Source organism: Anopheles moucheti, chromosome 3, assembly GCF_943734755.1.
Source record: "Anopheles moucheti chromosome 3, idAnoMoucSN_F20_07, whole genome shotgun sequence".
NCBI classification, from domain to species: domain Eukaryota; kingdom Metazoa; phylum Arthropoda; class Insecta; order Diptera; family Culicidae; genus Anopheles; species Anopheles moucheti.
The window spans coordinates 66,844,680-66,868,123 of record NC_069141.1 but is presented as its reverse complement, the minus strand read 5'-3'; the positions used below and the strand labels follow the sequence as shown (position 1 = coordinate 66,868,123).

Genomic DNA, 23,444 nt, shown 5'->3' with positions numbered 1-23,444 from the left:
TCGTTCCGAGTGTGTACACCGCAGAGCGAAATTCTATCCAATTGCTTCGATAACAGCAAATAAACATTGGCAAACGTCATGCAAAACTACAAAAAACCCTCCACACCCACCCTCTGGGATTTTGCACTTTTTATTTACACATTGGATGAAAGTTCCACATCCACGGTGGCGGTGAGTTTTCCAAGCATCTCCAAGTGATTTTTCTCCCGCGCACCGGTGGTGGTGGGGGGTGGTCATTAACATTATTTGCTGCGATCGCGGGAGAAAATTATTAATTTAATTTCATTCACTCCCCTGTTCCGTGGTGGTCACGTTGTGCACGTTTGTTTTTGTTTTTTGTTGGTTTTGGGGAGTTGTACAAAAAAGGGGTGGTTCGGTAATTTGATTGCACGGCCATTTCATCCCTCACCCCCGCTCACTCGTTGTCGCATCCTAGTGTGCGGGGCGGATGGTAGTTTCGGTTTCGGTTGTTTGTTCACCGTTACCGTTAGCAACGCTCTAGGACAGCTTTATTGTCGCGCACGGCGATAGTGGAGACAATTTCCCTTTTATTTCCAATGGCGTTTTTATTTTTGCTTTTTTGTTTTACCTCGCAAACGACCACCCTCTACCCTCGGGTACGTCCGCTAGGGTCGGGGACGGGATCGGTGCGGGAAATTTGTCGATTACATCAAGGAATTGTACGGCGTGCAGAAGATGACCAACCGGATGTAAATGATGCTGGTGGTGGTTGGTTTGTTATTTTTTTTCTACCAAAGTTAATTATCTTCATCCAATAAGCTTTCCAATAAGCGTCAACTTTGAGCGGAGGGGGGAGCGGCTGCTTAATGGTGGTTTTGGTGGTTACATTCGGTGCATTGTTTTTCGCCGGGAAAGGGATCGGGATTGACGGCAAATATCGGTACCGGGGCAATGCAATTAGCAAGGGCAAGATTAATGAATTCTTTTGAATTTTGTTTACATCTCACGATGCTGATATGCAAATGCAAATAAGTGGTTTTCGTAACAGCTTTTCGCGTTCGTAAGAAAATTGGAAACTCATTAAAAGGAGACAATAAAAGATCCAGGATTTTGAACAGATAAACGTTGTTTTTTCCCTTTTTTCTCTCGTTGCTCTGTAGGTTACTTTAGCTTAATGATACTTTTATTTTGCTTCGCGGTGAGGCAATTGTGGAATCTAATGCTAGTATAAAGTAAAGTATGATATTTATTGTAATAAAAATAAAAGAAACCGCATTGTAAGCGTCACATCGATGTGATTCCATGTCTGATGCAGTCTCATCTGCCTCACGTTATTCTTCGATCGTTTTGCAACACGATCATGCAAGTTGGTTGACGATCGAATGATTTTTTTGCACAAGACGATCTAGTAATCTCCGATAAATCATTTCAGAAGCTCAGAAAAAAAACAAAACACAAAAAAACCCATCAAAGATGGCGTCACCATGATGGAGAAATGTATAACTATCAGATAACTCTGTGTATGTGCTCGTTAATTCAAAAAACCCACCACCCCTTCCAATATGTCATTACAATTTGTCTCGTGAAGCACCACACTGCAGTTCTTGTAGACACGTTTGCTTTGTACTTTCTCGTCCGTGTGTGTGTGTTTTTTTTTTCAAATTCACAGCAGGGTTTGGCCATCAAAAAAAAAAAAAAAACCCCGACAGGGGTACGGTAAGACACGCGCCGTTTGGGGGTTGAGTTTTTCATTCATTCTTCGCTTATTTGTTCCGTTTTATTTTACATATCGCTTAGAAATGTTTGCTGCCGTGGCGTGTTTTTTTCTGTGCCTTGCCCACCCTTCTGCTGGTCCGCTGGTAGATATTAGTTTTCGCTTTCTATTGATTTTAAAGCCACAACATTATTCTGCTGGACAGCGGTGTTTTTTTTTTGGCTTGTGACCCCTCCCACCACACTATTTACATTCGCCTCCAATCCAATGTTATCGTAGGGGTTGTTCCACCTGTGCACCGCACCATGACTGTGCGGTTATTGCTTCACCTTAACCTTGCGCATACACGTCTGGTGTACCGGCACACATGGATTTCGTTTTTTTTTGTTTCGAGCAGTTTGGTTTCCATTTCGGTCCATTTTTTTTCACTTCTACCGGCGTTTCATGTTCTTTTCCCTTTTTTTTCAAACTTTAAATCTCAAACGAACCGTTCAACCCTGCCCCGAAGCAGTGGCTTGCATTGCATGGCGTGGAGACACCTTTCCAAGCCACACTGTCACGGAATGGGAATGGGACAAGGTGGCTGGTGATGGGCTGGGGGAGAAAAGTTCGCCGGGTAAGTGAATTAATTATGCGCTCTGATTATCCGAAAGCCTCAAAAGTTTTACTTTCCTCCAGCGCGGTAAATCGGGTGGTGGGCAATCGGTACGGAAACCGTACCGTAAGACACGACCAACAAACCATTTCCGGTGAGCATTATCGTCATCACCTTTTGGTTCCAGGCGCCGCGGTTTTGCCGGGTGGGTGGATTCGGTGCTGAAAGTTTGGGTGATATATTTTTTTGGTTGTTGTTTAGCCTCTTCCAAATGTAGCCTCCCAATTTCCAGGGCAACCCACCCCCTGCCGATCCGCACGACCATGCGCTGCTGCTGGGGCTGAGACTTTCCTTGCACGAAATGATTAAAATCATTGAGCAATATTTGCTTTGCATACTTTCTTCTATGACCAAACGCTCCGGTAAACTCGGACCGAGTGTGTGTTTGTATGCTGTGCGGTGAATTTAAATCCACCTCAATTTGTCCATCACCTCGGCCACGTCTTCTCTCTTGCCCCGTTGCCGTTTTCTTCCACACGCCTCATCGTTTCGTGTGTTTCCGCTTCCTTTATGCTTCTGTTTATCGATTTTCCATTTCCATGCCAGCGTTTTTGCGTTGCGCCCGTCCCATTTGTGGTTTTTATTTTATGGCCACCGCGTGATACACATTGTATTCAAAATGAGTACTTAAATAAGGGCGCAAAACATTCACCACTAAACGGGTACCGGGGGAGTGGGGGTATCGGTACCGGGTCGGGGGTTTCGCGTGAGCCCACAAGGCCCACCCGGCGGGACCGGTAAGATGGGAAACCGTTTGTACATTTTTTAAAGCTACATCGTAATCACTTTTCATGGCATAAAATTAATCAAAAATCATACTTAAATCGAATGGAAATCTGAGCTGAGGTAAACGGAGAACAGATACAAGAAACAAAAAAAATAGGAACAGAGAAGAAAGAGTGTCGATGGTCGTTGAGTTGTCGGGCCACCGTTAGTGAATGAAATGGGAGCCCCGAGTGTAGTTAGGAATATTAATTTATCATGCCGTTTCTTGTGGCCGTGGAATGGTACCGCCACCGTAATGGTTTTTATTGATCACGATTCCAATTGATTTAACTATATCGAATGAGCTGGACGGGCTGCGGCCGCCGCCACCGCCAACCGAACCCGACCCGGTGCCCGGTGAGGGAAACCTTTGAAGATGTGAATTAATTTGGATGATTTTATTATCAAATTGGAAACGAGAAACGCTTCGTCGTGTTAGCGAAGCCGGTGGCTGTGGTTTCGATGGCAAATAATTAGCAAGCGAATCGATCATTACTATTTACAAAACGGTCCAAATAAGAAGAGGCACGAAGAGCAGCGAAATGCAAAATGGATGGACAGGGGTAGCTAAATTTGTGCGAAATATGATATTACTGCTGATTTATTTTAAAGATTAATTCTTATTTGCATGAAATCTTAGGTAATAATAGTTTTTTTCTTGCTGGAAATTGAGCGTCACAATGATTTGCTAGTAATTTATTTATTTATATTTCCATGTGACGGGCTTTCGCCGTATTATTTTTGCTAGTAATTTGTTGAGCGTTTTTTAAGGTGAATAATTGCAGTGATGAAGGTAAATTTTTTTTATCACCAGAATCAAATCGTAAACGATCATATTTTTTATGACTCGAAATGATTAGCTAATCAAATATAATAGTCATATAACTTCCACCATGAAATTAATTCATCCATTTTCTGCCTGTATGGTAATCAGAGAGGACCTTGCCGGTAGCGTTATGCCCGCGGGAGAAAGAAAGTACTCAATAACGCAGCATTGCACATTGTACGGAGGCTGCGTCCAGCCGGGTTTTTGTAATGCGCACATCGATAATGTCCCCACAGGTACGTGCACTCGCGTACCTGGACAAATCTCTAATTCGGCACCCCAACGCACCCCAATGGGATATATTTGATTAATGAACCACGTTCGACCGCTCAAGTGCCGACTTTCAATGCGACTCTAAATTAGTGACCTGAAACCACCGGAGATCAAGTTGATGAGCAGTAACGACCATTAATGAACGCTGAAAAGGAATGTTAAAAAAATTGGTTCCGCTAAGTCCAATCCAGTGGTAAAACACAGCATCGACAGCATACCCAGCGGGTGTTTAATTGGTGTACGTCCCCAGTGCGAGGGAGCATTGAAACAGTAGCTGATATTTGCCGCGATTGATTGAGATGTGTTGATTAATCGCCCGGGATCGAAGTTCGGCGCGTTGCGACCAGCATCAAGCGGGAATGTTTTGATTGAATCCGATCAAACAATCAATCGTTTGTCAAACCGAATCCGATCGGTTTTTTTTTCTCGACGATCGGCGATGGTGTTGATAGCGGCCGGCGGCGCACGCTCGTGTTTACGTCAGCAGTTTGACGTGATCGTTAGACGACGTAATTGGGGGATGAATGCATTTAACGAACGAGCGTGCGCATTAGAAATGATCTTCATTTGGATCGTCATTTGGATGGGTGATTGTGCCACCGCTAGCGGCCCGGAACTTCATCCCTCTCATTAGGCTGCTACTTGGCAATGGGTAACATGGCCATGTGATTAGAAAGGACTCTCCAATGCACTGCAGCTCCAGTGAAGCGAAACTAATCGTCGTTGAAAGTTCATCTTGCCAACCCGCCAGAAGGGCTGCTCTAAACAAAATGTCGTTCGCACCGCAGGTGGACTTGAACGAATATTTTTTGGAGCTCGCCTTTTCTGTGTAATGTCATCGCCGGGGAAGATGGGTGTTTGTGCCGTGAAGGCTTTAATGTGTGTTGAGTAAAAAAAAAAGCACACACAACGATCCCATTTCAAATAAAAGGAAGTTTAGAAAGGAACCACAACATGTTGCAATCCTTTCACCTGGAACGAACAGACCGAATGGAAGGAAGGCACATTTTGGCGTAATACTTTCCAACTGTGTGCGGTGGTCATCTAAGTGCGATTGAAGATTATCGCACAAAAAAAGGCCCGTTAAGTTGAAGGAAATCGATGATGGTCATCGTTTGACATGGTGTTCGGGGGGGAGGGAAGGTTAACAAAAAACCAACGTTGAAACGAAACCCATGTCATCCGTTAATTGTCTCATTTGCGCGACGAGTTTGTCGTGAAACATGTGCACCGCCATCATTATCGCCCGTACTGGCGTAATCGTCACAACCACGTGAGCTAACTGTGAGTTAACAAAAAAACGAAACCAAACAATCTACTTGAGCGAGCTGCTTCGTTACGCTGCTACTGTCACTTCTCTGTATCGAAACTGAAAGTGGCCCGAATGGCTCGGAAGAATCGCACACAACTGGACACTACCGGGGGATACGTCTGATATGTTGGTGAGATAGTTTGGCTGTCATTAGCATCAACTATGTGTGGACGGTTAATAACGAAGCAGCAGCATTTCTGATTACACACCACAACAGGGAGATGAGGTTTATGTTATTTCTATCCACTTGCGCTTGCCTTCTTGATGATGGTTCGCAAAGCGTTGCCATTAAGCTTAAAGCAAAGATTAATGTTAAAGTAGTGTTCCATTTTATTGGTGAATGGAAAACGGAAAGGATTTTTGGGTCAATGCAAACTGAACCAACTTCAGCATATCTATGATGGTATCTTGCAATGGCGCTAAGAGTTACTTGAGAAAATTTCGCTTGATGATTAGCAACCTTTTATTTAACAAAATAAAATATTTAAATTTGCTTTATATCACCAACGCCTTTTCTATACAATTTAAAACGAAAGTAAACAGTGCGATAAAATCACATTCAGCCCAAAAAGTCAAACAAACGCTACGCTCCATTTCTAACCACTAACCTGCCTTCAACGCACGCAACCCATCACCCCAAACCCGAAAACGGCTGATTAAGCCACGTGATTAATGAAATCAAGATTAGATGAGATATTTCAATAGTCCGTGAGGGGGGGTGGTTTGTTTTTGTCTAACCCCCCAACCACCACCACCAGATAATTGTTTGCCACTTTTTTTTGCTGCTCGTTTTGTACAACTGTGTTTCATTTCATTTCAATCATATCGTTACGTCCGATCTTGTGTTGAAGCTAAGATCGAAAAAAAAGGGGAAAGACACACGAAACAACGTGAGTAAAACTGCATTGCCAGTCCGGGGGGTGGTTCGTGCACGGGCATCACGTTAACTTTCTACGGCAACCAACTCGATGAAAGCTATTGTGGTGAGCAGGAAGTATAATTGTATCAACAAAAAAATTTGAGCCCTAGCGCACCTTTTCCCACCCCTGAAGGTGTCTCCAGGCATCTTTCCGTCGGCGGGACGGTTTTTCTGATTATCTCACTGGACCGAAACGGGAATTGGTCCAATTTTAACGCTCGACTAGAATCGAAACAGACAGCAAAGATAAAGTACAAGGTTAATCAACCACACCGTGTCCGTTACGTTCCTGTGGGGAGGGGATGGTACAAACAAAACCATCGGGTGATAAATATTATGGTTTACGACGGTTGGAATTATGCTGCCTGGCTCATCACACTCCCGAGAGGGCCGGGAGATGGATTTCTTGGTAGAGTATTTTTTTCTTCCAGGCGTTAGCTGAGAAATTGCAACCCAAGCGCATTTCATGCTAAGCAGCTGTATTGCTAACGCTCTGGTCGGGTACAATCCCTGCAAGGCTTCGCCAAGGGGGGTTAACCCGCCAGCACACTTTCCAGCTGCTTTTAGTGGCCATAGGGGGCCATAGCCGTGCATAAGTATGGTTTAGAGCGTTCCACCAAGTACGCTCAGCGCGCCAGTGTCCGAAGGCTAAGGAGACACAGATGGCCGCGTGTGCCTCAGTGTGGTTTTTAAATCTGGGTCACAGTGATCCAGTGATCGGTACTCGGTAGACACTGGATAGCGCAGTTTCTTAGCAAGCACCACAAATCGATCGGCAACGCCCCGCGTGTAAATTGCAATGCTCCGGTGGTTTGAGAACCTTTCCGCTAGAGGGCGCTCGCTCTAAAGCGGTTAGCAAAAATGGTAGCCTAGTTTGCGGATTTATATGCAACGTGCACTAGATTCATTGCGGGTATCGCACCGTAAGCCCGTAACTGAAGCCGTTCCTTCCATCAGCGCTCAATAAAAACCAAAAACCCCATTGCAGAAATCGTCATTCAATCGTCGAAACGATACACCGAGATCCCTGGTGCTGGTGCTGGTCGAAAGGGGAATTGGAAACCGACCACCGGCACACCGTGACAATGGGCATGTTAATTTTAGATCTTGTATTTTCTTTCCACCGGGAGAAGCATAAAACAATGCAAACATTATGCTAATGCCGATTAGATGCGGTCGGATACGCGTGGGGAAGAAATGGCTGCGGATGGAAAAGAACACCACACCAGCCAGTCGTTCCGGGTGGGTTTGTACACTTTCTAGCGCGGAAAAGGGAACTTTTCTTTCCACCTTCAAAGCGAACGTGTGCTGTGCTGTGGGTGGTGGTACGGGCTGGTTGGTAAAATATTAAGAAGTACTCGCTGCCCGCAAATGCGACAAGGGCGAGGTAACATGGTAACAGCAATCTCCTGCTCGATCGATGTCGCCTGCTTCCATCAAGATCGAGATCTCCGCGTCCAGAAGGTGGTGTCCATGTGGTGAGCTGGTTTTTTTTGTTTGCTTGTGTCTCGTTTGTAGGGTTGGGTTTCAACACTCCCCTCCACGTCGGGGTGAGAGTTAAGGGTGTGTTTTTCGTGCTTTAGGCGAAGCATGATTGCAATTGCATTTCTCTCAACCGTGCACCAACGATACGGTGATAGTTGTTTTCCCTGCCGCGAGACCATTCCCAAGCACGCTGGTCACAAATGGTCACAAATGGTTCGCCCCGAGTCTTGCCCCCGGAGGGGGGGACAATGCATGCTACAGTACGTGCAATGGGCCATAACCGCACCGTTTACCGGTGTGCGTTGTTCGTTGTCAAACGTCCACTGACTGACCCAAGTGGGGTAAAGTGATCTCACCGAGAGTAATAATAACGATCGTGTGATGATCGTAGCGACACAACACAATGACGCGGTACGGTTCGCAATGCGCAACATAAAAAAAAACATGTTGCAAAAGTTGCTTGCGATAACTGCAGGTAAGTAATTGTGTGAAGTCCCATCAAGGTTCAAAGGGCTTTAAACGATGGTTTGTGATTGCAAGAAGCTGCAATGGATGTTGCAGGGTTGAGTATTAATTGTTCTTTAGTTTAACGAGCTGTTAAATCGTTGATACAATCACAGCTCATTAAGATATTAAGTTTATTTGTTGTTTTATGCTGATCGTGTCTAACACGGTACATTAAAATTACCTTTTCGTTGTTGGCCATAATTTACTGCTTGGATACGATAATATAAGTACAGGTAGTACCCGAGATACGCGGTTCATCTTACAGGGTTTTTAAGAGATTTGACAGCTGAACTTACAGTTTATAATATTTCAGTTACAGATAATATTTCAGCAAATATACGCAGCAAAACGACCGAGTACACCCGGGATAAGGTGACCTTTCACCGTTTGGAGAAGGAAATGTCTTCAAACGAATGTGAATTGTACAATAGATTAAGTTACTCTTAGTTGTAAGCAATACGGCCTGGCCGTCTCTGAATAAATAAAAAAAAAAAAATATTTCAGCGAAAAGGTGACAAATTAGTTCAAAAAGGTTTTAATTTATTTTAAAGTTTGCTTTCAAAAATTCATCTAAATTACTAAATAAATGAAGTGCAGAGAAGGAAGTCAACTATCCAACTTTGAATTATAAACTCCCGAATTCGACATCGACTGGTAGAAAAGTTGAAGTTAATTAAATATTTTAGATAGATACGCGTAAAAAATGTGAAAATTTGGTACAATTTTCACATTCTCTTCACTTCAACAAGGGTTTAATCACCTCCACAATAGGCATTAACAAAGTTCTAGTTGAGAGTGATCAATGTGAACAGTCCATTATTGGCCAAATTGAACGGATACATCATCCCGCATTAGTCTAACAATTCGTTAATAGACGATCCGTTAGAAGAACCATCATCATCATCATCTTCTTCACCATCTATGACGATCATCTATTGTTTTCGGTACGAGACAAACCTTTCCTCGCAACCTGTTACGTTACGAGAGGCCCACTCGCAGCAACGCAAACTTAAGCCACTTCTTTGCAACGGCAAAATTAGCTTTAAACCACTTACTGCCCTCATTTCGGGTAAGATTCATTTTCCGGGAGAGTTCTGGCTTCCTATACGATCGCTCAACAGTGCGCCCGACTTGATGCTCGCGTTGCACAATCCAGTTCTTTCTCGGCCTCCCCAAATAAAAAAAAACAAATGAACCCCCCCAATGGTATTCCACTTCCAGGCGGAAAAGTAGCTTTTTTTTTGTGTAGCGGAACGACTTTTCTCTCGAGCAGGGGAGCACATCTGACGGTGTGCTTGCAAAGAAAAACTTCCCACCATGTCGAACGGTTCCTTTTGCGGTTCATTTCATCCGCGCAACACCCGGGCAAGAAGGGCAGAAACTTTACGATGCAGATGGTTGGCCAATATTTTAATACGGCCACGCTCACGCTCGGAAGCTGCTGCCAGGGGGAGTTGCGTTTGTCGGAAGCCGATGAACCACACGTTCTATGGTCGCGGCGTGCGTTCTGTCCGTGGAGGCGCCGTTGCATAACGCCACCGCTAAAAAGAACACACAAAACAAAAAACCCTGCTCCACGATTCGGCAAATATTTCTGATGATGAGCTTCAGCGAAGGCTGCATAAATTATAAATCCCAGTTTGGGAAATTCAATTTCCATCCCGCCCATTGACGTGCGGGTTGCCTTGCAGGGATTGAAGTTGTGTTGATGCGACCGTCCGTGCCCGTGGCCGACAATTCTAGATCCGGTTCAGTGAGTTCGACGATGAGGTCGGGGAGGCGTGCAAACAAAAAAAGTTGGATTATGCGCCCAGCCACTTTGCTCACGCGTTTCGTCCCCGAAAACTCATCCGCTTTGAAGATGAAGTTGTCGCGATTGGTGTACGCCGGGTTTTTTTTCTTTTACTGGCGGCCCATTTTCCCGGTGACTCATTATTATTGCGTCTGGACTATAAATCAGACGGGTTCGTTGGAGCACGGTTTTGATTAACGCACCGCCCCGGAACCCGGCGTGCTGAACTATCATTAAATCTAGCTCAGCGAAACCGAACTTCTTCGACAGCCGAATATGCTGCTGCTGCTTCCGAGTTTTCGCTTCTTGCGCCGCGCAAACTACCTGGCCGGGCTGTAAAAGGAGAAATGCTAAAGAGACGCTGCTGGACTTAATAATTATTCATCGTTTATCTCGGTGGAGTTTCGGCGTGCAAAAATGCACCGGCCGTGCGGCACGAATCTGTTTTTTTTTGTTGCCAGTTTTCGGTCGAGTTTGTCTGTGTCGCCGGTAATGAGCACGGCTGGCAGTAACCGTACCATTCCGGCGTCACGTGGCCAATACTGAAGCATTTAATTGAAAATCGCAATTAACGATGATCAACATAATTGTGCTGGGAATCAATTTTTCCAACTGATACCCGGTGCGGGTGCTCCAACGGTTCGCACCACTTCGCTCACCAAAGTTCTCACCGGCAAAAGTCAGCCCCGGTTTTGAAAAGGCCTGCGGGAACATCCATTCCACACCGTTTCCAACTGGTTTTCCGATGTCTTTTGTTTGTAAAATAGTGCATCTTCACTGTGTCGAAAAAAGCGATCTTGTCCACATAGACACAGCACTAACCCCCCAGCTTATGTAACAGTCAAGGTCACGGTGTGTGGGGTGCTTTGTGGTCAGCCAGTGTCTTGTCGACCCTTAAATGCTTGGGGCGTTGTAAGACACATAAAGCCACGGTGTTGGTGAAGTAGTGACCGGCCAACGGATCAATGGACCGGGGTGGAGGTTTTAATGCTACCAAAATGGGGCTCAATGTAGCGGTTCTCGGGTGTTGTCCATCGTTCCTATTCCGTTGCCGGTGTCTTTTTAGTGGTGTTCATCTACTTGTGGACGCATGGGAACGAAGCTGACACTTCGCAGATCGGGTCAGAGAAGCTTCTGCGATCTTGCGTCATTGGAAGCTACGAAGATGGGCGCCTTTTAGAGAAGTGCGAGAGCTGAAGGTTGAACATTTTATTGTTTTGGCATAATCAAATAATAAATGAAGAGATGAAAATTATAGCATGCTTTAAAGTGTGGCGTTTTAAGGAGTGGATTTATCTCAGCCCATGAGACATCAGCTTCCAAATGTTTCTATTGTTTTGGGGCGGCTGCTAGGTTTTGTACAATTACATACATTATAATATTATTTTAAAATGTAAGAATTGACTCACAAATCCATAAAACATCTTCCAAATCGAATGCATTATTCATTCGCGTACAATTCACACAAGATCTGTTCTGAAAATGTAGGAAGTAAAAGTGCGTCCTCAAGGTCGAGTCGAGTAGAGATAATGGCCTTTTCCGCCAATATGCGAACTAATACCACGCTGATCGATCCAGGCTAAAGGTTATCACCATTATCCCCACGGTTAGGCAATGGCCACGCGGAACTTTTCAGCTTAAACGAGCAAACGTTCGAAAACGGCACGGCATGTTCTAACGAGACCTCCGGGGACCTAATGGGGCGAACATTAATTTGCATCTAATTTCCGAAGCAGACTAATCGATGCTCTGGTTAAGAGTTTCAGTACCCTGCAGAAAGCAAAAGCGGTCGGGAATTGATCGTTGAAGCCTTTTCTTCCAGCTCGTTTTTTTTTTTGGATGGGCAATAAATTTTGCGCGCGATATTTTGGCAGGTTCCACTCACGGGCGGCAGCATTTTAAGACACCCGAGCGTGCGTACGGCCGATGGTGGAATGAAACAGGAAATGGTTAGCATCTCGTGGCCGTAGATGGCGCCGTGGGATGAGCGTGACTGGGGTAGAACACGGCACATTCGGCGTTGGCTTTAGGCAGCAAAGGCAAAAGCAGAAGGTCAAGATGAAAAAAAAGCGCGCCCGCTCGTATCCGCAGCCAGTGGCGACAGTTCGCTAATTTAGCGGCGGTAAGATAGTTTGACATTTGATGATGCAGAGGTCGGGTGAAGATGTTCTGCCCAAATGGGAATATTGGACACAGTTGGAGTGAAACAATAAGTTCCACCGATTGTCTGCCGTACCCATATCGGGTGATCGTATCAGAAGCAACATTAAGAATCGCGAATTTTCTATGTGTGTGTCTGTGTGCTGAGACATTGTTTTATTTTCGGTGCTATAAACCAGTCTCCGGCTTAACTTAAGACCCATAAATTTATCTCTCTTTTGAGATCTTCCCAAAACCCGTTAAAATGTTCACGATCGTGTAGATCATCCACTCATCAACGCTAACAGCTCCCAACCGGATCTTTCTGGACGAGTCTCTCGCGCGTTCGTTGGAGCCCTCTTTCAAAGGCGTCGTCCAAAAAGGTAAACAGGAAAAGTTGAACCTCTTATCTGACACCCGGGCTCCGTGTGGCACCGTGAAAGGGGCATGAAATGAGATCTTCATGCACCTTACCTTGACTTTTACTTTTACCCCCGTGTTTCACGCCGGTTCCGCTAGGGTGGATCCGCAAACGATCATGACATATTCCAGACCTTATTCCGAGGCGTCCTGAGGTTACCATCACAAACGGTACGAGCTCGTTGTGTCGCAGTGCGTCATCTACGGACAAATTCGATGCGTTCTCTCGACCACTGTGGAGATCCCGCTTGTGACGATCGCCAAAAGAAAAACACTGCAAATTCGCGCTTGTATGTTGCTACGGCAACCCATTGCAACTCTCGTCTTGCCATTTCGCTCAATGGCGGGGAGGGGGCGGGAGAGAGATTGCATGCGATCGAGCGGCGATCACCACCGACCACCACAATACAAGTGTCGAATTTGAAAGTCCGTACAATTGAAAGCCTGCCGAGCGGAGTCCCGCCGCGGTCCGCGTGCGGCTCGATCCATCCGGTTTGGTTTCCGGTTCCACAAAGGGAATGCTTCAGATGCTGGACATGCCATTGATCTGGTGGTCTCTGCTCCATGGTGCAACGCACTCTCCACACCCTGGAGATCCCAAAGACCTTTTGGCAGTGCGAGGCGTCGTCGTCACACTCGAGCGTTTGAAGCGTTTGAAGACCCGGGTCGGTTCGGCTGGGGTCGGGTTGGATCCAAAAATGGGAAAATTGCTCCGAGATGGGAAAAATGGTGCACTTTCTCGGCCACCGAGCCACCAAGGGGGATAAAAATGCGCTAAGAGAAAGGTTTGATCGGGTGTAACGGGTCGAATGGCGTCTGGAAGTGACTCCTCGATGGGTGAGATCCCCCCGTTCCCTACCTTCCTACCCATTTTCCCCGGTACTTGACAGGTCACCGTACCTCTAATAATGTCGTGGGGTGATTTTTATTTCACTGTTGTACACCGGCATCACTCTTTAAAAACACGGCCAGTGCTTTTGCATTTGTATCTGTCCGTTTGCTATTCTTTTGCTATCGTTCCCTACTGCCAGTTCGGTATGCACGAGAATCAATCACGCTTCAATGTGTCAAGCGCAATGTGTGTGTGTGCGTTTGCAAGCGAAAGCATTTTCATTTTAAATCGTTCATTTTCCGTTTATCGTGTGGTGTGCGAGTTTTTTTTTACCATCGCGAGTACTCCACTTTGCTGGCCACGTACGAGTGGGGTAGGACACCGTAGGCGGTGTCGGGTTTTGAGTGATCGAGCGTGAATCGGTGCACGATTTGTCGATGCATTATGTTGCCTTAACGCGGGAGGAGACCATTTATATTGAGGTTGTGTGTGAGTGTGTGTGTTTTTTTTTGTTGTTGTTAATATTAAATGGGTTTTGTAGGATGGTTTATAACACAAAAGGAAACAATGAGATAAACCATTGAAAATCTATTCCCGAGCGCGATGGAATCATCGTGTCCCGTCGATGGACCGGTTGAGTGACTGATGGGTTTGTTATTTACAATTTCGGTACTGTATCACATCCGGATTTGCGGGGGGGAAAACGCTCTACAACCAGAACCATGCACAAACGAACAAAGCACATTCCATGTCCAGCTATGGGAGGAAAAATGATTACGGGCAGCATGTTTGAGTTTCTACACGCAATTTGTTAACATTGGCGCGAATTATAATCCGTCAATCAGTCGTTTGTTAAAAAAGGATCATGTTTTGCATCGTATCAGCGTGAGTTGGGGTAAAGTAAAATTAATATTTTATTATTCAAATAGACAAAAAAGGACAAATTTTTCTCGAGAGTAGCTTAATTCCGTGTAAAAGTTAATCTCTATTGATGAGATTTTTTCTGCCTCTGCTGTATTGGTTTTAGTTTATGAGGCTGTTAAGCTAGTACAAACAATTTAATATGGGCTATCCGCCGGATAGCCGGATAAAATTAAATATAAATGTGTGTCTACCTCATAGTAAAGCCCTCATAGTAACACCAAAATTTTCAAGAGGATAATTATCTCGACAAATAGGTTTCGATTTACTTGAAATGCATCTGGCTCGAATTTAGGGGAAATAAAGATGAACGTACACTGAAACAGCTTTGAAGCAAAATATATATTTTACACCAAATTAGGTCCTAACAGATGTTACTTCATGAATTGCTTGTAGTATATTATGTCAAACATGTAAAATTGATAAACCCTGTGGTTACGAACAATGTATGCACATAGTTAGTTGTATGAACAAATTCGTCAAACATGGGAAGAATGTACGGTGTTTGAAGCTGTCCATCACAAGAATCAGAATGGTCGATTTATTTACAGAGTTTTTTGAGATGATAGAACAACGTAAGCGTCTATCACAAGAAGCGCAGCACATGACATTAGTTAACGGCCTTAGAAGACACCACAATCCTAGCAGGCATAGTTCAATGCAAGCACATCGTAGTGGGTGAGAAGGATTTTGACAACCAAACGATGGTTGTTTTGGTCCGAAGAAATATTTACTGCATTTTTCGAATTAAATAGCCTTTATTTGATGAAAAATACAGTAAATCGTCTTGCTTTGAAAATCCATCCTAGGACACGTTTATACTCCTAGAATCGTATTTCACTTCTACCGTCGTACTGGTGTTGTGGTAAGATGCGCTGCGATTGTGATATCATCTGCTTGCATTTTAGTATGCCTGCTGCGGTTGTGGACGTTGAAATGTCATGTGCTTCGCTTGTTGTGATGGGCGATTGCGTTGTTCTATCATCTCAAAAAACTCTGGAACCTCATGAAGAAACTCTGGAGAATTTGGAAAATATTTCGGTTACTGTACAAAATTGTATATGCCAAAAAATGCATTAGCTAGTTTTACTCATTCCACAGACTTTTCATGTAAAATAAATAAATGATTCTGTTAATTTAATACAACCGTTCAAGAAAAACACAAACCTATCAGAGCGTTGATAGCAAACGCACCTTGTCCGGCTAATAAGAGATGAGTTCAGTTACTTTTCACGCATGTCCATTTCTTTTCAACTGGCCACTTTTTTGCTGCTGTTGTTGCTTTGGTTCGATTTGCAGCCAACGGTACGTTCACTGCAACCACACGTCGTCCGTGTGGTAGCGCACTTTTACTTTTCAATCTCGCAAAGCGAAGATAAATCTTCAACCCGGGCGGAATTGAAGTTTAACTGCGAACGCTCGTTTTTGGTTTTATTTATTTCCCACACCGGCCGCTTACAACACCGTTTACATTTAGTTTTGCTTATCGTTTAACGGTTTGATGCAAGAGAAAAAATGGAGAGATGCTGTAGATGCAAACAAACAAAAAAAAATCCGGCAAAAAATTCGGCGAAATCTAACAAACGTTTAGAGGGTTTTGCTAAATACATGGAAACGCAGTAAAAAAATAAGAAACACACCCTCTGCTTAGATGGAACACTGCTTTAAATTGGAGTTTTTTTGTGTGCTGCTGCTGTGGCTGAAGTGAACCTCTTCGGCGAAAGAAAAAAGCCATTTGCATTTGCACGAATGAACCCATAAAAATAAGACGAGTCATGCTTTTCACGGGCAAACAACCCGGCCTGCTCGAATGATACTCTATTTCTTTTATTTATTTTTTTTGCACAAATTGAAATCAGTGCTTTCGGTGTACTTTACGTAACCGTACTGTTGACCCTTTCCCCAACATGCTCACATGCTCCGAAATCGAACCGAAACCCGTGCCCACCGGCAAGGTCTTTCCGTTTCATTACCTTCACGTGGAGACACGGGCCGATCAGGCACCCGAATGAAGATGTTGAGTAATGCTGGCCCGAATGGATGGTGGACGGGTGAAGAAAGTGAATTTTCGCTTCCATTCCACCATGGCCCCGCACAGGAAGACAGACAGCCAGACACGCACGCGTACACGTGCGAAAGAAGAAGGAAATTGTATTTCGCCAAATAAAAAAGAGGCAAAAACCGACCGAATAAACGGAAGAAATGTATGGCATGAAATGGCTCACACGCACACACCTGGGTCGCTTAAAAAAAGCTCGCAAACTCACGGATTCACGGACTTTCTTTCGATTGGCACTGGTACGGAAGACGACCCGATCAGGCCCCCGTGTATCGCTTGTACGCCTCTTTTACATCTGTCGAATCAAGAAAATCCTCCCCCAACGGCGTTCCGGTGTTGTGGGTTCTACGTTCGTGTCGGTATGTTGTACCGGGTTGCGTACCCTCCACGCTCCCTTCCCCCTTTCCACCCACCGGGGCCATTGATAAGTGTGAGTGCTTTCGTTCATTCCCGGCGCGCCGCCGACTACATCTTTCGCGCGTCTATCGACCTTTTGCTCAGCCTGGCCGAGCGAAAAACCTAACGCAACGAGTTCAGCGCACGCTTGGAAACGTCAAAGTGGGAGAAACATAATCAACATGCCGCTCCCCCCGCGGGTGCGGTTCGCAACTTAACGCAAACTGCGCACCGGTATCGGCTATCGGAAATGTGTGCGGATGCGTGTCCGCGTGCTGCGTTGGCCGGCCAACCGGCGTGAATTAAAATTCACATTTTGGCCGGTTGTTGCGAATGTTGCGGGCATCAACGGGCAACAGCACGGCAGCCGTGTCCATTTTTTTTGCGCCCCCTTCCCATTCCGATAAGGCTAATAAACTTTGCGTGTTGAATGATCGGCGCACGATCGAAGTGCAGCATGATCAAGCTGGGATCGTTTTAATCGAAGCTCTAGATGGGAGCCATGGTGATCTGGTGAGAAGTTCCAGAAAAGGCAATGAAGTGTGGTTGGAGCTAGCAGCAGCCAATCCCCATGTAAAGCCACCGATAACGCACCATAATTCACGAGGTGCTCGGAGCACGCGTAAGCTGTTCGAACTAGTTTTAGGCAGAGCGAAACCCTCCCTCCCAATTGGTGGATAGTTCTTGGGGCCACGCGGTCACACCATGATCGATGGTTGACTAGAAATCGTGGCACGCGTCTAAAACTTCCCCTTCCCACCGCACCACTGGCCCAAATCCCTTTCTGTTCGTGCCACGAGCCGTGGTGGCCACCATTCGAAAGGAAAGAGAAAGGCGGACCCCTAAAGCCCTCTTGTGTTTCGTGTACGGCGTTCGGGTACTTGCATCTTTGCTGCTTGCATCCCAGCGAACGGTGGGTGACTTTCGGGTCAAGTGATTGTGTTCCGTTGTGGCAAACCGTGTTTTGTTGATGAATGGAGCAGAACTTTGGATTAAACTTTTCGAGCTGCAGCCACCGATAGATAGCAATCAACCCCGAGAGAGAGGACAGACACACACACCGTGGGCAAGGGCTGGCTGCCCCGACTAGATTTACCGTCTTGCCCTTCGGTTGTAAAAAAGCACCGATACGTGCAGCCGAGAGTGTCGTTAGCGGAACGTGAAATGAAACGAGCAGCAGCAGCAACGTGTCGTCGTGTTGACACGGGACGGGGGCGAGGGCCCGCATGTGCGGATGTATAATTTTGATGCATCACACTGTAACGAGTGTTAGGGGGAACTTTGAACGGTGCTGGCTTGTGTGGAACATAAATATTGTTTCTTCTGCACCACCTCTCCCACCCATTTGTCCATGTGCAACATGCTTTCATGAGCAGCTCGGAAGCGTGTAATGGAAGCGTCTTTGGAGTGTAGCCTAGTGTTTTGCTGCTGCTGCCGTTTGTTGCGGGGTTGTTGTAGTTGCTGCCAGTCGCTTCGACACCACGTTGTTTGCGTTGATATTAGCGAAGGGTGTAATTTCCTTGGTGCCTTAGTGCCCCCGAGCGCGGATCGCGGAATGAACAATGTTCTACAATGAAAGCCGGGCGCTAATCGCGCGCCGAGATGGCAGTTCTTTCACCGAGTGCGGTAAGGTGCAACATTAATTTGTTGCACGACGGTTAAAGGTCGTATGTGTAACAGGATGAAGAGATTATCGCGTGTCAATTGATGATATTTATCACCTGCGTATTTTCCTCCGTGGGCGTGCAATATTTATTGGCAATCCACTTGTAAACATGGGAATATGTTTTGAGATTGGTTGTTGTCTACGCCATTACTCAACACAGTCACCAATTTTTGTCTCCCGTTGTGAAGTAGGAAGAAAACTTGAATGATTGCCTCACAGGTGTGGAATATTTGATGGAATTAAATCAAAAAAACATCGAACACAATTAACGTTGATGATATGCTTAATTTAATTGATTTATCAAATTGATTCTCATCTGCTAAATCGAAAAAAAATCGTTGCAAGGCTTTTTCAGTACCGCAAAATTACCGATAAATCTCGATGTTTGTATATACGTTCATAAAATTGTATACTTTAGTTACAGTCAATTTCATTTTAATCATCATTAAATTAAAATGCAGTACATTTCACGAGACATAAGTTAATGCTCACTGTTATTTTTGAAAGAGCTTAGAAAGAGCTTAGATATTTTTATGAAAACTTCGATGCTATATAGAATATTGGACATATTAAAGCATTCTTCTATTTGGAACTGTGTAGAAACTGAACTGATTTGTTCACCAATTTTATGTTAACCCCATAATGTGATTGGTAGAAAATTACAGTAAATTGATGCCAATATCTTTTAACTCTGGATAGGTTGTAATTTGGTAAAAAGATTCGATTGGCTTATTACTAAACTATTTGAGATTGTATCACGAAGTTGTTCTCCGTTTGTTTTTTAAATGGATCAGGACGATGGATTTTGAGTTGCTGAACTATTCGACGACTACGGAAAAGCAGATCTACTTAAATTAATGGTGATGTGAAAAATATATTTAGTTTTTATAAATATGAAAAGTAACTCAAACCAACCGACGAAACATAAAGCGCACTTAATATGCAGTCACAGTGTCAGTAACAATAAACTAATACATCATGTTTCTGGTTTATTCAATTGTATTGACTAAATCACTGAATAAGTTTGAAAAGTTACCATCCTAACGAGTCCGAGATGTGAAATATTTCAGTATATGTATACATTTAGAGAGGATATTTTTTCCAAATAGATTAAGGAATATCTTATCGAACTGTATCGTTTAACAGTCCATTTCGAATTTCCAGCTTCGAATCCGACGTAGACACACTGTCTTGCGCTTGTGTCCCTTGTCAGCATAACGGAACGTTCCTAATTTTGTGCCAAAATTAACCACCTACCTTTTCGGGACAGTCATCCTGCGATAACGAAGGAAATAATCCATGTCGAGCGTCTGAAACTGGGTGAAGAATTTTTTGGGGCCCAGCGTATTCACCAGCGTTGATCAATCACTTAACACCCCGAGCGATCGTTGCTTTCGTAGTTGGTGTAGTTGGCCTCACTTCACGGTAGCTTGTGAAAATTTGTTAATGAATCACACCCACAAAAAAACGCACACACATACAGAGCACCTTGAGCACATACGCAATCACACACAGAGACACGCACACGCACCGGGGTATTCGAGGGATGACACTTTCGGCAAATGCTTCCCGTGATGCTTCCTTGTGTCACCTTAGCTCCGGGCTTAGCTTCTAGCCGGATTGTACCACTTTCAACAGACCAATCGCCAACCGCTGGCGAAACCTTTCACCAGATCGCACAATTTCACAAAACGAAGATGATATCCGGTTCCATTACGCTTTGCGTGCGGTGAACATTTTAGGTAAATCGATTTTTGCTCATCACCACCGTAAAGATGGTGGAGTGGTGGTGTTTTTTTCTCCTTCTGATGGAATGCACTTGATTTAATCACACAGCAAAAGGTGTCACGATCGCCGGCCAACGGATCCGTTTAGCAAAGCAGGCTTCACACACAAAAAAACACACGAAATGTACCCACGCACTCGGTGTCGGGATTCAGGGATGCTAGTTTTGCTGCTCTTTTGCTGCGACAGTGAACTTGATCGTTGCGGCAGCCGATTTAACACTCTCGGCTGAGCGGCGAGCACAACAAAAGGAAGCTTGACGCGCTGGAGACGTTTGTCGTCTGCGATGATGAAGATGATTCACGTTTCCACGACGAAAATTGAAACGAAGACGGAGACACAATTCCACACGGAACAATTCGATTTTCACAGCTTTCCGGTTGATTTCCGGAAGAGTGGAACTTAAAAATATCCCACTAAGAACCTTTCCGCTGTACGCAATCAAAAGCGTGAAAGAAATGGAGTAGAGTGGTTTTGATTCGATTTGTTCGATTTTGTAGAAGAGAGAACAAATTTGATTTCTTTTGCGGGCAATAACTCTTTTCTTCCTTTCAATCAAAGAAAAAAATCACCAACAAAATGTTGTGTGTATCTTCTCAATCTTCTCAAAGTGCTTTGGCCTCACTACGCACGCCGTGCACGCAAAACACGCGTTGCGAACTGTTCCGATTAGCGTTCGCGGTTTAACTGAGGAGCTGTTTACGGTAATTTTTCTGTTTATTTCTTGCCTGTCTGCGGACCAAAAGGCCGGCTCCGAAAGGGGGAGAGACCTACATATTTAGTTGCCGCATAACACTGCCACATTGCCATCTCTCTTTCACGCGTGCAACGACGGTGTGCGCGCGTACGGCAGGCCAGCCGCCTGTTGCTTGCGCTGTTTGCGGCTGTTTTTTTTCTTTCTTTTTTGTCGGAGCTTTCCTGCTGTGCGAAGACCCGCTGACTCCCACTATACACGCTACGCCACGGTGACTGCAACATGCACCCATACAGAGGCGCCAATCGTACGCAACCCAAAAATGGGGAGGGCACCCCCAGAAACCACCCTATCCGTGCACGCATACCGAAGAAAAGCTGCTCCCCCCCTGCTGGGGTGCATTTCTTTCAGCTCCATGCAGACCTGCTTCTAACAGCTGTTCGGTACGGTCGTTCAACGCCATGTGACTTCTGGGTTTATGCTTCGCGTGTGTGTGTGTGTGTGTATGTTTGCTGTTTGGGGGCATGCGAACAGGCGCCACCGTTCGGGAGCTGCCGATCGTCGAAGGGGAGGTTCGTCGCTTGTTCGCGCAGCGCGATCGTTCGTCGTATGTGCGCATGGAGCTTTGAAAGCTTTCCGCACCCCCCGAGAGATTGCATTGGTGTGAGTGTGTTTAAAGTCGCTTAACGGTGGTTTTGTTTTGATCATATTCGCTCGCCACCCCTTCCCGATCGATTCTACACGTGGAGCCGAACGATCTTTCGTGCCTTAAGTCGCGTTTATACGGTTCGATTAAGCATAAAGACAGGAGAATTTCAATTTAAAAGCAACAACTGTTTAACATTCTTTCGGAACACGATTGTAGAGGTCGAGTAAGTAGTCGAGTAGGTTTTTGTTTTGTTTCGGTCATTCATTGGCCACTGGTTTATTATTTTTCACTTGTTCTTCTGCCTTCTGCACCTTGCATCACCATTTTTTGTTTTTCAATTATACTGTTCTGGCGTTTGGTTTATGCTTCTCCGTTCCGATTTCATTTTCCTTTTAGCTAGTACTACGCATAACTTTGTTTTTCTCTCTCGTTCTTTCGCTATCGTTCTCTTCACGACGCTTCTCTGTTTATAAATCTGTACCCACGCTTTGTTTGGTTTGGTTTGAAGTTCGCCCGCTTACCAAGTACCTATATTTACACCTAAACAAATTCCAACTGTTGGAGCTTTGCTATATTCTCTTTTCTGTGTGTGAGTGTGTGTGTGTTTTTTTTATCATTTCATTTTGTTTATACTTATATTACTCTTGTATCGACTAGTAAGGATCGCATCTTTTCTTTCTTTTTCTGCTTCGTCCGCCATTGTTCTGCTTTCCCCGCTCACATTACATAATATCGGTTTGCTTTGGTTTTAGATGTGTCTTTTGCTGCGAATTGTGTGTGTTTTGCAGTCGGTTGAGCGTTTTGCCGATGCAAAAACAGAACGAAAACGCTTCATTTCCCCCCCGTCCTGTGGTGTTGTTGCGTTTGTGCAAAAGTTTTGCTACTGCCAAATCTTAAGACAAGACCTGGCTTAGACAAGCCAGTGACAGTCACACACACTTACAAACACACATACACATTAACACAAAAGATACGCTGCTCGTACGTAAATGCAGCAGTTCCCTCCAGTGGACTGTTCTGTTTCGCTATTTGTTTTGCGATGTTTGTGTTAGTTTTCCTTTTGGTTTTGTTTCTTTTGCTTTTAAATTATGTTCTTCGTCTATTTGTTTTTTCCCTTTCTTCTTCTTACTCTGGTTTACAAATAGTGCACGAAAGTTTTCAATTCGGTTGCCGCTTTCATCGGCTTCCTGTGTTTAGTTTTGGTTATATTAGTTAGTACTGCATCGACGTAAAGTGTACACCGGTTTTACCCTTTTTACTTTTAGTTTCACGACACCGTGTACGTTTTCCTGTTTTTTTTCCTCTGCAACTTTTCACATATTTCTCTTTCTACCATTCTTTTCTCACCTTGCTATTCGTATTCGAACGGGGTTACACGTTCCTTGTCTTTCAAATGATGGCCGTTTTGTCGGTAAATTTAATTTAGCCTTTTACACGTTGGATGTATACTGGTTTGCTAAATTGCTTCTGTTTTTTTGTTGTAACTTTTCACACAAGGAAAACATTCATCTCTCTTCATCTTCATCAATACATTCGCAACCATTTTTCATACGCATGCATACGATCACCCGTTCACACTGTTACAACAGCTCCGGTTCAGTTTGACAGTGCACAGAAACGGTTCCCGGTGCAGGAATGTGCGTACAATACGTTGTCCCTACACTAACGCTAGTT

The 23,444-nt window shown here is 44.7% G+C and overlaps 1 protein-coding gene across 1 annotated transcript in view; it reads right to left on the bottom strand.

The window, feature by feature from the left end:
• The window catches only part of LOC128304004 (heparan sulfate 2-O-sulfotransferase pipe), a 121,532-nt gene extending 101,589 nt beyond the window's left edge, over positions 1–19,943 (bottom strand). The window contains exon 1 of the mRNA XM_053041118.1: positions 19,900–19,943. Within this exon, the coding sequence (XP_052897078.1) occupies positions 19,900–19,943 (44 nt within the window). The remainder of the gene's footprint in view (positions 1–19,899) is intronic.
• Between the last annotated feature and the right edge of the window lie 3,501 nt (positions 19,944–23,444).